The 17,358-nt window shown below is 49.2% G+C and overlaps 1 protein-coding gene across 1 annotated transcript; it reads right to left on the bottom strand.

Annotated features, from left to right (window-relative positions):
- Positions 1-864: 864 nt before the first annotated feature.
- bfsp2 (beaded filament structural protein 2, phakinin) lies at positions 865-13,248 on the bottom strand. Its single transcript, XM_056293954.1, has 7 exons — positions 12,802-13,248; positions 12,417-12,499; positions 11,742-11,898; positions 10,571-10,732; positions 7,352-7,480; positions 1,218-1,459; positions 865-967 (listed from the first exon to the last, which is right to left on the bottom strand). The coding sequence occupies exons 1-7, from the start codon at positions 13,246-13,248 to the stop codon at positions 865-867; spliced, it is 1,323 nt and encodes a 440-aa protein (XP_056149929.1).
- Positions 13,249-17,358: the final 4,110 nt, after the last annotated feature.

Here is a 17,358-nt window from a genome sequence, read left to right on the forward strand (position 1 = left end):
TTTGAAGTTAGCACAATTTTTCATTGTCATTCGCTTAAAGGTGAAGAAAGTTTGAACTGGATTTGGTCAGGGGTTAAAAACGTGTTTTTTGCAGCCTGATGTGAGGAAGACTTTGGATCTGTCACTCATGTCTCACAGGATCACATCACAGTCCAAATACTTTATTTGATTGCAAAGCTTTGTCAGCGCTTCTGGGTAACAACAGCATATTGAGGCTAACATGAGCAGATGGAGCAATCTGAAGCTGCAGTAAATCCACGTACACGTCACGTCTTCATCCCCGGTGGCCTCCTGGCGCTGTCTGAGGAGTCGTGAAGAAGAACCGGGTCTGCTGGGAGGAGCTGGCATCACGTCTCAGTTTTAGAAAGGTCTTTGACTTTCATCGGCCAGTTGGGAAACTGGAGCACTTCAAGCACGTTTCTATCTGATGATGTGTTTTCTAATGTTGACTTATTTTGCAGAGAATATTCCCCATAACCCCAGAACCTGCCTTAGAGATGCTCTAGAAAACATCAAGTTAAGAAAGTTTTACTTTAGTTTACAAGCCAAATATTTCACAAAACACTAGTTTTCACAAAACAGGCTCACATCCTCTTTTGCCCTTTCACCCAGGAGGCAAATGGTGAAGTCCTGATGCTTTTACTGGAGCCGGTTTAAAAGTCTCTCTCATCACTGCAGCTTTGTGAAACTCTTCTTGCTAATTCTGCCACACCGACTCGCAGCAGCCGTCCACTTCCCCTCATCCTTCAACGCCGCCTTTCACGAATACTGCTGCTGGCTGCATGGACAGACTGAGTTCTGCACATTTGTCATGGGTGTCATTTTGCACTTGTGTTTCTGGATCTTGCAGCCCTGATGCGGTCATCACTGACCATGTCCTTCTGCAGCCAGAGACGTCTTACTGATGTTGGTGTTCAACTCAGCCTCATATAAAGTCCCCTCGGCCTCCGAGATGTTGGCTGGGCACCTGTGGGAAATCATTCACATTAGAATAAGGTGGAGGAATAGTTGCACCACCTCCACTGCTCATGCAAGATGCTGACGGTATCGCTTCTTCTCTTCTTCTGTTTGATGCCACACATGAACAACGAGAACTGAAAGAGCAGCACTTTGCTCAGATGGAGTGGAAGAGAGTTTCTGAAGATGTGGTAATTTTGCTGTCTGAACCAAAATTCAGATACCTTTGGTAAAACCCTGTTTGTGCTTCTGAAACTCACATGACTTGGTTTGGGCTGTAGCGGCTCTCCTCCCCGTCTAGTATGCCGTGGTACGTCCCGATCTCCTGCTCCAGCCGCAGCTTGTTGCTCAGCAGTGTTTCGTAGTCTCGTCGCTGCTGCTCGATGTCGCTGCGGACGTCGGACAGCTCGGCCTCCAGCTTCCCGATGACGGAGCCCAGATTCTGCAGCTCGATGTCGTGCCAGTGTTTGGCGTCACTCAGCGAGTTCTCCAGCCCACGTTTCTGTCGGACCGACACAAATTCATATGTACCTTAGACCTTCACCAACTTCTCTTACCGAGATTCAGTCACACAAGTCTACCACAGGCGGCGGTTAGGGACAAATCAAACGGCTCTTCTGAACCTGTATTCAGTCAGCTTCATCACATGGCTTTGTTGAATACTTGATACTCGATTCTGATTGGTCAACTACAGCATGCTACAGTCTGTTATTCCCCCCCCCCCATCTTTTCCCCCTCCCCAATTGTACTTGGCCAATTACCCCACTCTGCCGAGCTGTCCCGGTCTCTGCTCCACCCCCTCTGCCGATCCGGGGAGGGCTGCAGACTACCACATGTGGAGTCGCCAGACGCTTCTTTTCCACTGTCAGTGAGGCGTTTCACCAGGGGGACGTAGGCACGTGGGAGGATCACGCTATTCCCCCCAAGTCCCCCACCCCCGGCAGGCGCCCCGACCGACCAGAGGAGGCGCTAGTGCAGCGACCAGGACACATACCCACATTCGGCTTCCCACCCGCAGACACGGCCAATTGTGTCTGTAGGGACGCCCGACCAAGCCAGAGGTAACACGGGGATTCGAACAGGAGATCTCCGTGTTGGTAGGCTACAGCTCGACGTGACTTGTAATGCTAAGTAAGCTGATGTTAAGAAGGCTGCAGACTTTCCGTTGCCATGGAATCAGTTCCAACCGTACAATCTAACGGACTATCTTTTAGCGGAAGCAATAAATTTCTTCATTCATTCATTCATTCATCATCAGCCGCTTCTCCGGGGTCAGGTCGCGGTTGCAGCAAGCTAAGTAGGGCACTCCAGACATCCCTCTCCCCAGCAACGCCCTCCCGCTCCTTCTGGGGGATCCCAAAGCGTTCCCAGGCCAGATTGGACATGTAGTCCCTCCAGCGAGTTCTGGGTCTACCCCGGGGTCTCCTCCCAATTGGCTGTGCCCTGTAAATCTCCAAAGGAAGGTGCCCAGGAGGCATCCTAACCAGATGCCCGAACCACCTCAACTGGCTTCTTTCGACACGAAGGAGCACCGGCTCTACTCCGAGCTCCCTCCAGATGTCCGAGCTCCTCACCCTATCTCTAAGGCTGAGCCCAGACACCCTACGGAGGATTTCCTCCGTAGGGGCCACTTGTATCAGCGATCCGTAGGGGCCACTTGTATCAGCGATCTCACCCTTTTGGTCACTACCCAAAGCTCATGACCATAGGTGAGGGTTGGAACGAAGATTGACTGGTAAATTGAGAGCTTTGCCTTCCGGCTCAGCTCCCTCTTCACCGCAACGGCCCGGTACAACGTCCGCATTACGGCTGATGCTGCACCAATCCGCCTGTCAATCTCCCGCTCCATCCTACCCTCACTCGTGAACAAGACCCCGAGATATCTGAACCCCTTCACTTGAGGCAACAACTCATCCCCAACCCGGAGGGAGCAATCCACCATTTTCCGGTAGAGAACCATGGCCTCAGACTTGGAGGTGCTGACTCTCATTCCAGCTATTTTACACTCAGCTGCAAATCACCCCAGTGTGCACTGGAGGTCGCGTTCTGATGAAGCCAACAAAACCACATCATCTGCGAAGAGCAGAGATGTAATTCTGAGGTTCCCAAAACGGACATACTCCTCACCTTGGCTGCGTCTTGAGATCCTGTCCATGAATATCACAAACAGAATCGGAGACAAGGGACAACGTTGGCGGAGTCTGACACCTACCTAAAACGTGTTTGACTTTGTGCTGAGAATGCAAACCCAGCTCTCACTTCGGTTATATAAGGACCGGATGGCTTGTAGCAACTACCCCGGTACCCCATACTCCCGCAGTACCCCCCACAGAGTGCCCCGCGGTACATGGTCGTAAGCCTTCTCCAAGTCCACAAAACACATGAAGACTGGCTGGTCAAACTCCCATGCCCCCCTCAGCACTTACACAAGGGTAACGAATTGGTCTGTTATTCCATGGCCAGGATGGAATCCGCATTGTTCCTCCTGGATCCGAGGTTCGACAATTGGTCGGAGCCTCCTTTCCAGCATCGTAGAGTAGAGTAGACTTTACCAGGGAGGCTGAGCAATGTGATGGCCCAATAATTGGAGCACACTCTCTGGTCCCCCTTTTTAAATATGGGAACCACCACCCCAGTCTGCCACTCCCCCGACCTCCACGTGACACTGAAGAGGCGTGTCAACTAAGACAGCCCAACAGTGTCCAGAGCCTTCAGCATTTCAGGGCGAATCTCATCCACACCTTGCCACCGAGGAGCTTTTTAACTTCAGATGCCTCTGTCGGGGATATGGGTAGGGCTTCCCCTGAGTCTTCAGACTCTAGCTCCTCCACTGAGGATGTGTTAGCCGGGTTCAGGAGCTCCTCAAAGTGTTCTTTCCACCGCTTGACAACATCCCCGGTCCGGGTCAACAGTTCCCCCCTCAAGTCCTGCTTCCCCTTCCCGAGTTGCCGGATGGTTTGCCAGAACTTCCTAAAGGCCATCCAAAATTCTTCCTCCATAGCCTCGCTGAACTCCTCCCACACCAAAGGTTTTGCTTCCACGACTGCTGAAGCAACAGCCCTTCTGGCCTCCCGGTACCTGTCTGCTGCTTCAGGAGACTCCTGGGCCAACCAAGTCCGAAAGGCCTCCTTCTTCAGCCTGACGGCTTCCCTCACCTCCGGTGTCCACCAGCTGGTTCTTAGGTTGCCGCCTCGACAGGCACCGATGACCTTATGACCACAGCTCCTGCCTGCAGCATCTGCAATAGAGACTTTGAACATGGCCCACTCAGACTCCATGTCCCCAGCCCCCCTCAGGATACACGAGAACTTTATCCAGAGGTGGGAGTTGAAGACTTCACGGACAGGGGCCGCCGCCAGACGTTCCCAGTTCACCCTCACTACACTTTTGGGTTTGCTAAGTCTGTCCGGCAGCCTTCCTCGCCATCTGATCCAACTCACCACCAGGTGGTGATCAGTTGACAGCTCTGCTCCTCTCTTCACCCGAGTGTCTAAAACATACGGCCGCAGATCTGATGATACGACCACAAAGTCTATCATCGATCTTCGGCCTAAGCTGTTCTGGTACCAAGTACACTTATGAACTATCTTATGTTCGAACATGGTGTTTGTTATGGCCAATCCATGACTCGCACAGAAGTCCAATAACAAGGCACTGCTTGGGTTCAGATCGGGGAGGCCGTTCCTCCCAATCACGCCCCTCCAGGTTTCTCCATCGTTGCCCACGTGAGCGTTGAAGTCCTCCAGCAGAACTATGGAGTCCCGAGTTGGAGCCCTATCCAGGACCCCACCCAGAGACTCCAAGAAGGCCGGATACTCCTAACTGCTATTCGGTGCATAAGCACACACAACAGCCAGAACTTTCCCCCCAGCGTCTCGCAGTCGTATAGAGGCGACCCTCTCATTTCCTGGCGAGAACTCCAACACAGCGGCACTCAACCGGGGACTTGTGAGTATCCCCACACACACGGAAGCAATGAAATCATTTTTAAATCAATATTTTGTGTCAAGTTATTGATTTCTTTTGTATGTACCCGTGTAATAAGCAGGATAATGTACAGCGAGCCAGTCATTATTGTGAAATAAACCCTGACAGGGTGATTCGCGTTGGGGCTTATTATCATTATCGCTTGCATACTGCAGAATGTTCATGATCTCCTGAACACCTGCAGCAAGATGTTTGAACCCAACATCTATCTCCACAGCCTGTGCAATCGTGGTATTGAGGATCACCAGCACAGGCTGTGGAGATGTTGGATTTAAACATCTTACTGCAGGTGTTCAGGAGATCATGAGCATCCTGCAGCTAGCTATAGCTGCTTAAGTACAGGTTCACAATAGCCTTTGCCTGTATTCCTGAACGCCGCCTATGGGTACGTTTCTGTGACTCTCTCAGAGTAAGAACAACTCTGATACAGGTGTTCTGACTTAAAGGACTCTTCTCCTAAAAGAGGTCGGAGGCGCTGTGTTCTCCATGACAGATTCTTGCCATGTCTTCTTTGGTTTGCATTTCTACTTCCACAGAGGCTGATTCACTCTTGGAGGTGAAGTAACCGTCTTCCTAACCCGAAGGCCAAGACGTCCTACTGCCTCCTGCCCACTGGTTCTCTGGTGGAACTGAGTTGTGTGATGTCAGAGCGCAGTCTCAGAGACATCACGACATAACTCTCCATTGGTCAGGGAGAATACTGCTTTCTGACTGGCTGGATGGTGTGTGTTTGAACCGCACACCATCCAAGTTTAATCACTGCTCTAAATTCATATGCTGTATCCATAGCAACATGGGGAATTAGTAACAAGCTCACTAAACATTCAAAGCGTTAGCTTAACAGCTAGGTTTTGCATCATAATCTTTTAATTTTAAGTCTAAAACATTCAATCAGAAAGCAGTAAATGATTCTGTTTTAATTCTTTGGTATGTGACCATGGTTTAAGCGGGATGAAATCCTTTAACGCACACCTTTAAAGTGACAATCTGGAAGATTTCCCCGGTGTGTTGGATTAATGTTTCACTAGGTGACCCTGTCTCTGTCAAGCTTGTGTGGTTGGTCCACTAGAGGGAGTTCTGCCCCATCTTCTCTGCTTGCTGCAGCCACTGCTGACTCAAGTACAACCTATCAGTTCTCTTCATGGCAGCTACGGGTGGCTGATGTCGCGACATTTGGTTTCTATCCAATACCAAGTAATACAGGGCCAGAACTGCGGATACCGATACCGATACCGATACCGATACTTTCTATTATTATTAAAAGCAGCTTACGTGCTTTCATGTATGGGGGAGCAGGTGAGCGCATCATCAGTACTTAAATCTGATACATTTTCGTGACCACTAAATGATTTGCCAGATCAGCCATCATTGTAAGGTGAGTGGCAGAAGTCGTACTTGCCCACCTCACGCGCGGGTTTGACCCCCCAGCTGAAGCAAACTAAACTGGATTCATTCATTCATAGAGCACTGTTTACAGCGTGCTGCATGAATGAATGAATCCAGTTTAGCTTGTTGTTTGTTTGTTTTTTGCGCTCCGCTGTTAATGACTTCATCACCTGCATGTTAAAACACAGGGCAGAGTTTAAAGGCAGATAACAAAAACATCTTTTTATCGTCGTAAATTGAATGTGCAGGTCAAAAGTCACGTGACTGAAACCAGCAATTGGCTCCGGTAGTCCGGGTGCACGCTGTTGCACGTGCGCCACACCTATTACCGTTGTTTGAGCGCACGGGACACAGCGACAGCAGTGGAGAAGCAGAGTCATCATCGTCATCATCGCCCTCATCGTCGTCGTCATTATCATGCAGCGAGACGCGTCAGCGACAACGGGACGTTGTCTGCAGACAGCTCTACTGTTTGGTGAAACGCGTGGGGCGCTGAAGAGAAACTCAGTCTCACACCGGTATCGAACCTGCTGACGCCACAACCCGCTTTCACAGTGCTGACGTCAGCTGAATGACCACTGTTTCACCATAGTCGGTGATCGACACTAATGAAACGACATTCCGGGATATGAAAAAAAATCGACGTCATTGGTCGGGGCGTCTGTTCGGGGGGCGGGGGGAGAAGCGTGATCCGCGCACGCGCTGCGTCCCCCTGGTGAAACTCCTCACTGTCAAGTGAAAAGAAAGGCTGGTGACGCCACGTGTATCGGAGGAGGCACGTGGTAGTCTGCAGCCCTCCCCGGATCAGCAGAGGGGGTGGAGCAGCGGCCGGGGCGGCTCGGAAGAGTGGGGTAATCGGACAGGTGCAATTGGGGAGGGGGAAAAAAGGGGGGGGGGACAAAAAACAAAATCGAAATTATCAGTTGAAAAACAATTGTTAGCCCGTGTAACCCAACAAACCTCGTGGTGAGACTCTGCTGTAGTGTGAAATGTAGACCAGCTGTCACCAGGGACAACTCACCAGAGCTCTGATGGATTCGGTTTCGGCCTGCAGACTTTGGATTTTACAGCCGGCGTCGTTGCATTCTGTCTTCAGCGACTCCAGCTCCTCTTCCTCACGGCTCAGCTTCCCGCTGACACACTCGGCCTGCTGGAGACACACACGCCACGTTTCATTCCGTTCACACACCTGTGCACAGCTTGAGCCGCCTCTACACCAGGCGGCGCCTACACCAGCACAGCTGGTGCTTTATACCAAGCTGCACTTCTGCAAAGCAACCATCCGGCACGAAGGGGCACCTTCCTACCTCACCAACTCACTCCTGCAGCCATGCTCAGCAGACTGCCTTCCTACCTCGCCAACTCACTCCTGCAGCCATGCTCAGCAGACTGCCTTCCTACCTCGCCAACTCACTCCTGCAGCCATGCTCAGCAGGCTGCCTTCCTACCTCGCCAACTCACTCCTGCAGCCATGCTCAGCAGACTGCCTTCTGCACTCGCCAACTCACTCCTGCAGCCATGTTCAGCAGACTGCCTTCCTACCTCGCCAACTCACTCCTGCAGCCATGCTCAGCAGACTGCCTTCTGCGCTCGCCAACTCACTCCTGCAGCCATGTTCAGCAGACTGCCTTCCTACCTCGCCAACTCACTCCTGCAGCCATGTTCAGCAGACTGCCTTCCTACCTCGCCAACTCACTCCTGCAGCCATGTTCAGCAGGCTGCCTTCCTACCTCGCCAACTCACTCCTGCAGCCATGTTCAGCAGACTGCCTTCCTACCTCGCCAACTCACTCCTGCAGCCATGCTCAGCAGACTGCCTTCCTACCTCGCCAACTCACTCCTGCAGCCATGTTCAGCAGACTGCCTTCCTACCTCGCCAACTCACTCCTGCAGCCATGCTCAGCAGACTGCCTTCCTACCTCGCCAACTCACTCCTGCAGCCATGCTCAGCAGGCTGCCTTCTGCACTCGCCAACTCACTCCTGCAGCCATGCTCAGCAGACTGCCTTCCTACCTCGCCAACTCACTCCTGCAGCCATGCTCAGCAGACTGCCTTCCTACCTCGCCAACTCACTCCTGCAGCCATGTTCAGCAGGCTGCCTTCTGCACTCGCCAACTCACTCCTGCAACCATGTTCAGCAGACTGCCTTCCTACCTCGCCAACTCACTCCTGCAGCCATGCTCAGCAGGCTGCCTTCTGCACTACTGTGGCCACGAACGTCACAGCAAATTCAGCTCCTTACCTTTGACTTCAAAATATTTACATCACTTTAACTTGTTTGTTAACTTGTTTGGTGATTGTGTCGCCAGGTCTGAGTGGGCGGGGAGCAGCATGACCACCACTATCATCACATGTTGAACCCCGTCCAGTCAAATCATGCCCCCCCCCTGCATTTTGTCCCTCCCCTACATCCTCTTTTGTTTGTTTTTTAGGGGTTTTCCCCCCTTTTCTCCCCAATTGCACCTGTCCAATTACCCCACTCTTCTGAGCTGTCCCGGTCTCTGCTCCACCCCCTCTGCTGATCAGGGGAGGGCTGCAGACTACCACATGCCTCCTCCCATACAGGTGGAGTCGCCAGATGCTTCTTTTCCCCTGTCAGTGAGGAGTTTCACCAGGGGGATGGGGCGCGTGGGAGGATCACGCTATTCCCCCCAGTTCCCCCCAGTGCCCCTCCCCCCTGAACAGGCACCCCGACCAACCAGAGGAGGCGCTAGTGCAGCGACCAGGACACATACCCACATCCGGCTTCCCACCCGCAGACACGGCCAGCTGTGTCTGTGGGGACGCCCGGCCAAGCTGGGGGCAACGCGGGGAGTGTTGGTAGACAAGGGGGTCGACCGCTACGCCGCCCGGACGCCCGCCTCCATCCTGCTCTACCGGGAAGTATGTCACATCAAGGCTGACATGGTCTTTAAAGCTGTCCACACAGCCCTTGCCTCTTTGTGACGTAGGAACTTGGTCTCGGTTTCTGTTCATTTGTCTAACGTGTGGTCAGGGTGGACGTCCTTTTACTTTACGTGGACCCCTGAGAAACCTGACCCCCCCACACTGACATCCCCCGCGCGCGGCTCTTCTGGATTTTACTCATTTGGATTTTGACAGTTCACTATGATTGGCTCTGATCCCCACTTTTAAGTGGATCTTGTGAAAATGTGAATCGCTGTCAAAATCCATCTCAGCTCCAGAACAAGACCCTGATGGGCCCGAAGACACGTGCAGCCCCTCAACCCAGTCTACCGTACATATACCGTCCTGACCACCTATACTATATGGTTATACAGCACAGTATACATACACTGTACTTTGTACATATACTATCAGTCATCATATCCACATATACTGTACAGTGTAAATACCAGCACTTCTCAAAGTCTGGACCTCGGTCCGCAACCAGACTGAACGGCAAGTCAATCCGGACCTCTGACCTTGAAGAAAAATCAGATGCGGACCTGCGGGCAATAACTTTGAGAACCCCTGGTATATGCTGTACTGTCTACAGTCATCATATTCACATATACTGTACTATATATACATATATATATATGTGTGTGTGTGTGTGTGTGTGTATATATATATATAGTACAGTGAAGTAAGTTATCTAGGAGACAGCAGAGCCTGTTTCGAGCTGTAGGCAGTCATCAGCTGATGACTGCCTACAGCACGAAACAGGCTCTATATGAAGACAGATGTAGGAAAAGCCTTGACTACATAGCAGTAGAAGCCTGTTTCGTGCATCACGCGCTCATCAGCTGGTCATGTGACCACACTGGCAGCTGAGGAGTATGAAACGGGCTCGTGCTGCTATGCATTAAGGGGTTTTCCTACATCTGTCTTCATACTCCGCTCCTCATTTGTTGAGCACCTCAATCTACACCATTAACGGTTTCCGGGGGAAAGAAACACTATATATATTATATATATATATATATATATATATACATATATATACACACACACATATATATATATACACACACATATATATATATATATATATATACATATATGTGTCCACTGTCTACATATACGTATACTGTACTGTATGTTAGCTCAGGTTCGATGCCGGTACATTCTACACAGGGCTTTTTTGGCCGGGTGTTGGATGTGTTGAAGACAGATCTGGGTCCCTTGCAGAGGAACCAGGTGTGTCAGGGTTCTCAGCAGCGCTACACGTAGGCTTGATGTTCGGTGAAAGTGGTGTGAGTTGGTGGATTGAGGTGTTCTGTCCTCACTGTCCAGACCTTGTATTCCAGGTAGTTGTCTGTTTCAGCGCGGTTCCTCTCAATGACCTTCTCCCAGTGGGTTCTGATGTAGGCCAGGATCTGGTCCAGACTGGTCTGAATGGGAGCGTCTGGTTCGTCCACCTCCCGACCCGCCATCTGCTGGTAGAGGACTCTGACATCCTGGAGGTTCATGACATTTGCAAAATGGAGACAGGATTTCAATGAACTTTCAAGCGGCTCACCGTCATTATGCCCAACCTCCAAAGTTAAAACCTCACCAGGCTTTTCACAAACTCATCTTTTCAGTGTCTCTGTTCAGCTGCTGAACTAGCATTTAGTTTCTCAGGAGTTAAGGGGCAGATTCTTGGCTTCCTGCTGGAACTGCATATCAACTACCTTTATATCTGGCATCGTTCTACAGTTTAAACCAAGCACAGGCAGGTTCAATGGAGCGGGTATCAATGACAGCATGTCAAACTTGTTTCTTTTTCTTTAAGGCCACAGTCCTGAATCTGCTGCTGTCACTGGACCAGTGTCTGTCCTATGTAGGTGGAGGTGAGGTGGGTGGTGTCTGAGCTCCCTCCCACATGAAGGAGAGTTAGCAGGGCTGTGGTGTCAGAAACACACCAAAGAACCTGCTGGAACCTGAGTTGTACTTATTGGTGTAGTACTATGTGTTGGTACTTATTGATGTAGTACTATGTGCTGGTACTTATTGGTGTAGTACTATGTGTTGGTACTTATTGGTGTAGTACTATGTGCTGGTACTTATTGGTGTAGTACTATGTGTTGGTACTTATTGGTGTAGTACTATGTGTTGGTACTTATTGGTGTAGTACTATGTGCTGGTACTTATTGATGTAGTACTATGTGTTGGTACTTATTAGTGTAGTACTATGTGCTGGTACTTATTGGTGTAGTACTATGTGCTGGTACTTATTGGTGTAGTACTATGTGTTGGTACTTATTGATGTGGTACTATGTGCTGATACTTATTGATGTAGTACTATGTGTTGGTACTTATTGGTGTAGTACTATGTGCTGATACTTATTGATGTAGTACTATGTGTTGGTACTTATTGGTGTAGTACTATGTGTTGGTGAAGGTCTTCTACCCAGCTTGCTCTGTCATATCTGCTGGTGAGACTCAACAGACGGCCACGTTGAGACCGGTTTGTTCCATACAGACCTCTTCGTGGTTTCGTTCCAGGTCTCGGAGCTCAGCCCTCATGCTCTCCATCTGGTCCTCCAGGTCGGCTTTGGTCAGGTTGGCATCTTCGATCACTTTGTACAGAGAACTGATTTCTTCCTCCACCGCCTTCCTGAACGGCTGCTCGTTCTCATACCTGGCAGGGAGCAGCGTTGGAGTCATGGACGAGGCGACTGTCACGACGCGTTACAGCAAGCATGCACGAGGGCAGCATGAAAAGCACCTTTGTTTGGAAGAAGTGACGGCGAGGCAGAGACCTTTACAGAACGAACCTACATGAGCAGGACCACGTTCCGCTGTGTCTGCCTGACCTGCTTTTCTGAATTTGGTATTTTTTGTTCTTTTGTTTTGCATCGTGGTGAAAAACAGTTTGTAGTCAGTAGATTTAACACTGACAGCAAGAGGCCTCGTTTTTTTATTATAAAAATCTCAACATTACCTAGTCCATATGCATATTTCTCTAAGTTTTCACTTTTTAGATAACTTTTGATTTTTTTGCCTATATCATCTTTTATTGTATATAGTTTTCTTAAGGGTCAGTAAGTCAAATTCCTGGTTGTGAAAACTTTCTGGGCAATTAAAACCAATTCTTCACATCATTTCATCACTGTTTCCTGTTGTGTTGTGCTTTAAAACAGGTGAAAACGGTCTCACCTGTCTTTAAAGTCCTCGGCGTTGGCTTGGACGTTCTCCGTCTGCAGCATGAGTCTGGCGTTGTCCAGGATGGCCTCACTAACCTGCAGACAGCATTACAGTAGTATTACTCTACTGAAGGCTCACGAAGTACTGCGGTTACCTGAGACAAATACTGCACAGTCAGAAATACTCCCTCTGAGCTCACTTCTGTCCAGTTTAACCAGTGGAAGGGAATTTTTGGCCAAAAGCCACTGAAACTCATTTTTGAGCCAGGCCAAGTCTTTAGAAGAGACCCTTTCCAAGCTGAAATCCAGCTGTATTATCTACTGTGGCAGTAAGGTTTCTTCATGTTATTCCCTTCTCTGTCTAACATACTGACTGATGCCTTCTCTCTGTCTCTTACCTGTCTGTAGATGTCCTCCCAGTCTTTCCTCAGCGGGCCCCAGGCACCGGCGCTGGAGGCTTTGCGGTCCAGACAGAGTCGTATCTGTTCCTCTAGCTGTTGGTTGAGCTGTTCTAGCGCACGGACCTTGTCCCTGTACTCCATCAGGCAGCCATTGAGGCCCTGAGATGCACCGTGCTGGGCCCGGTCACCGGCCCGAGGCAGGACTGGCACCGTGCTGCTCCTCAGACCCTGCAGGAACACACTACTGATGCCCAGGGCGCGGCGTGACACCCGGGTTCCCAGGCTGGAGGCTCCACCTGTGGGGGCAGTGCCCACAAACACACCTCGGGGGCCGCCGGTGCTTCCGGCCGAGCCGATCCTGGTGCAGGAGGAGCCGGAGGTGGAGGAGCGCTCGGCAGCCGAGGGCTGCCCCAGGAAGGAGGAGCGACGTCTGGGCAGAGGCATGGCAAGGAGAGATCTGTCAGATAGGTGTGTTCAGCTGCTCAGACTAGTGGGCCATAGACAACACCGGTTTGTTGTGTCAAACAGCTGGAGGGCTGCGAGGCCGCAGCCTTTATTGTAGAGCAGCCTTCTGGAAAGCTGGCGCTGCGCTCTTTGTTCCTGCCATGTTTGTGTTGCATTGGGAGGGCCGGTGTTTCTGGGGGCCGTAGGTCTTTTTGTTTGGGATGCTGCCTCAGCAGTGAAGCTGTGTCAGGAACAGTCCAGGAGCTGAGCCACAGCCACTGTGTTGTTGGACATTTTCCTGTTGTTTTCACCGACATTTAAACTGCCTTTAATGTGGAACACAGAGAACAGTTACCAGTGTACCAGTTTAACTCGGGACTTGGATGTCCAGTGGCTTCAGAAAGGATTCACCCCTATGACTGGCTCTTGTTTTGCTGCGTTGCAAAGTCAAATTAAACTAGATTTAAATGGCCTTTTCCCCCTTCTCCTTCTTTAGAACGTGCAAGTAAAAGAAAGCTTTTAGATGTCCTCCGAATTATATGAAAAACAACAGCCTGAAAAATGATTCAGTTCAAAAGTATTCTCCCCCTTTGTTCTAAACAACTTAATTTGGGCCAGGGGTATCCCGGTTTCTTGAGATGACATGGAATCTGTTAACAAGGTTCAGTTAGGCTGATTTGAAGCCCCCGTGTTTATCAGGAACCAGGAACACCTCATTTTTGGTTCCACTTCCTGCACTGGCGTACATGAAACGAAACGACATGCCATTTCCCCCTGCCCACAAACACAACGACACACCCAAAACGACAAGAGTAGCCCGTGCTTAGAATTTGTTATTTTTCATTATTCCCAAAATGCATGTAAATGTATTATAAAAGTGTGTACTATGCCGAAATGTATTTTATTTTTGAAGCCCATGTTTGAAAATATGTTTGAATATTTGAATCGTTAGAATTCTGTAACATGATTGGTTGGTATGTTTAGTTTGACCAATGAGGTGGATTCTGGGTTTGACCTGTTGCTACGGAAGGAGTTGAGTTGGGGAGAAGAAGGGAGGAGCTGGTAGGGAGGGGACGGCCAGTCCAATAACTTAAAAGATGTCGCTGTAATACAGCTCTCCCTAGGTTGCTAGGGCAGAGTTTTAGTCTCCTAAATTACTGGTCAGATCACTACGAGGGAATTCCAGGATATCTTAGAGTTACGTGAGGGAGCGACGTTTTAACTCCCTCTAGCGGTGAAGCCGAGTGCGGCAGCCATCTTGGATAAAGGTGGCGTGGTGAGTGTGCTGAGTCAGAGACGCCTTTTATACGGGTCTCCACCGAGGAACTGCTGAGCCTCTGAAACACTTGTGGCTTCGGACACCGGAGAGTTTGCCCTTCATCTGGTTAAGCTGAACCGGAGAAACTCGACGGAGATCAGCGAGTGTGTACGAGGAGCAAGGCGGCCGCTTGGCGGAGCTCCACCACGGGAATCCTTTGTTTGCTGGTTTGAGCGAAGCGGCCGTTCGGGTTTCTGGCCTCGACGGAACCAAGCAGCGAAACAGGCCAGCTGCGGTACTTACTGTGGGGTTTACTGCGGCATGGGGGCGCATTTATATTTTGAACGGAGTGATTTATTGAACTGAACTGGTTTGAGAATTTAATTCCTTGAATGCCAAGGACATTTGTGACTGCGTGTATATATTGAATGTAATGTTCATATTTGGTCTTCACAAGGGTGACTTTTCACTCTATTATCTAGTGTAGGCTTGTGAGTGCTAGGCTCATTGAAAGTGGGTTTGATACCAGTATCCAGTGTAGGCTTGTGAGTGCTAGGCTCATTGAAAATAGCTTTGATACCAGTATCCAGTGTAGGCTTGTGAGCGCTAGGCTCACTGAAAGTGGGTTTGATACCAGTATCCAGTGTAGGCTTGTGAGTGCTAGGCTCATTGAAAGTGGGTTTGATACCAGTATAAAGTGTAGGGTTGTGAGTGCTAGGCTCATTGAAAATAGCTTTGATACCAGTATATAGTGTAGGCTTGTGAGTGCTAGGCTCATTGAAAATAGGTTTGATACCAGTATCAGCTTGTGAGTGCTAGGCTCATTGAAAGTGGGTTTGATACCAGTATAAAGTGTAGGGTTGTGAGTGCTAGGCTCATTGAAAGTGGGTTTGATACCAGTATCCAGTGTAGGCTTGTGAGCGCTAGGCTCATTGAAAATAGCTTTGATACCAGTATATAGTGTAGGCTTGTGAGTGCTAGGCTCATTGAAAGTGGGTTTGATACCAGTATCCAGTGTAGGCTTGTGAGTGCTAGGCTCATTGAAAATAGGTTTGATACCAGTATCAGCTTGTGAGTGCTAGGCTCATTGAAAGTGGGTTTAATGCCAGTATCCAGTGTAGGCTTGTGAGCGCTAGGCTCATTGAAAATAGGTTTGATAGCAGTATCCAGTGTAGGCTTGTGAGTGCTAGGCTCATTTAAAGTGGGTTTAAAGCTAGTCTTATTTGAAGTGGAAGCGGATTTCACTGGAAACATTCTTATTTAAAGCAAAGGGAATTCATTTAGGAAACTGGTCTCAAGGGAAACAGTGTTTGAGTCTATTGAAAAGTGGTTTACTACAATTGAAGGGAATTAAGAAAAAAGACAATGGGATTTGATAATATTTTATTGTAATTTCATTTGTGCTTTGAAAAGTAAAGACTTTATGTTTTGCTTTAATTGATGGAGTGCCATTACTCATTTCATGAGGAAATGTTCATAGTTAATTAAGGTAACTGACAGGAACCTATAGAAAGAGAAATTTACCCTCAAAGCATTTATACAGTATTTCTTGTATATATATATATGTTTAAAAGAACTCAAGGTGCCCCAAAGAGAGAGTTGAGTTAATTTAAAGTGACATGCCCATCACCGCGGCATGGGGGCGCTCCACAAGAACACACATAGCCAAACTATCACACATATGCAAGCTAACACACATATCCAAGCTAACACACATATCCAAGCTAACACACATGTCCAATCTAACACACATATCCAAGCTAACACACATGTCCAACTAAACAAACAAAAAATCAGTCCAAGAGAATGAAGGCCAGCCAGGATGACTGTCAGAGCTGCCGGTCTGCCTGGGCTAATAGTTAGCTTAGCCTGCCCCGCTCTCCAGCCATCAAACGAAGAGAAAACTTGGACGCAGACACGGACAAAGACACTGCTCGGACGGAACTGGGTGAGGCCGCTGCAAACGCGAATTCCGCCGCCACCTTCCCACACCGGAAGTGGAATCTGCACGAGTGCATGGTAAATATGACCGACTTGACACAGTTCCCCAGCTAGAACAGCAGATCAGCTCAGTTCTGCTGTCATAAGACCAAAGAACTGACACGGAACCTAAAGATGAAGTTGTTTTGAGATAACAAGCACAAACATCCACTAGAACAAAATGAAAATGAATAAAACCCAGACCGTGCAACCAAGCTACCAAACCAGGTATAAAGGATGGCTGTCTACAAGGCTCACACAGTTCCTTGTCTTCAGTGAGAGAAACTGTCCAGAGATCAACAGTCTTTTCACTAGATAGACTTAGTATTCCTGGGAGAGCGACTAGAAGAGAAGAAACACTTCTGAGAAAGCCCAACATCAAGTTTACTAGAAACCATCTGAGACCTTCTAGAAGAAGATGGTTGATGGTTCGATGAGACTAAAGTTGAGCTCTTTGGCCTGAAACCAAACTCAGCTGAACCTCTCCAGCAGGGGAGACTAGAACGCTTTTTATCGTCAAGGCCCAGATGGATGGAGCAGATGGATGGCTCTAAATGAAGGTAAATCTTTAGAACCCATTTCAGTCTACAAGGAATCCACATTTTAGGTTGAAGTTTCATCTTCCAACAGGACAATGACTCAAAAACAAAAACAAAAAACACAGCAAAAACAGCAGCCAACGCCCAGCATTAAATCCATTTATATTCTTTGGTGCTGCCAGGGAAGAGGAGAAGAGGAAGGCCAAAGAGGAGGTTTTTGGATGTGGTGAGGGAGGACATGCAGGTGGCTGGTGTGACAGAGGAAGACGCAGAGGACAGGAAGAGATGGAAACGGATGATCCGCTGTGGCGCCTCCTAACGGGAGCAGCCGAA

The sequence above is a fragment of the Lampris incognitus genome, chromosome 14 (assembly GCF_029633865.1).
Source record: "Lampris incognitus isolate fLamInc1 chromosome 14, fLamInc1.hap2, whole genome shotgun sequence".
NCBI classification, from domain to species: domain Eukaryota; kingdom Metazoa; phylum Chordata; class Actinopteri; order Lampriformes; family Lampridae; genus Lampris; species Lampris incognitus.

Coding starts and splice junctions, on each gene's coding strand:
- bfsp2 (XM_056293954.1), bottom strand. CDS start 13,248: ATGCCTCTGCCCAGACGTCGCTCCTCCTTCCTGGGGCAGCCCTCGGCT. Junction 10,733..11,741: donor TGGAACGAAACCACGAAGAG/GTCTGTATGGAA, acceptor ATGAACCTCCAG/GATGTCAGAGTCCTCTACCA. Junction 968..1,217: donor TACAGCCCAAACCAAGTCAT/GTGAGTTTCAGA, acceptor GATTTCCCACAG/GTGCCCAGCCAACATCTCGG.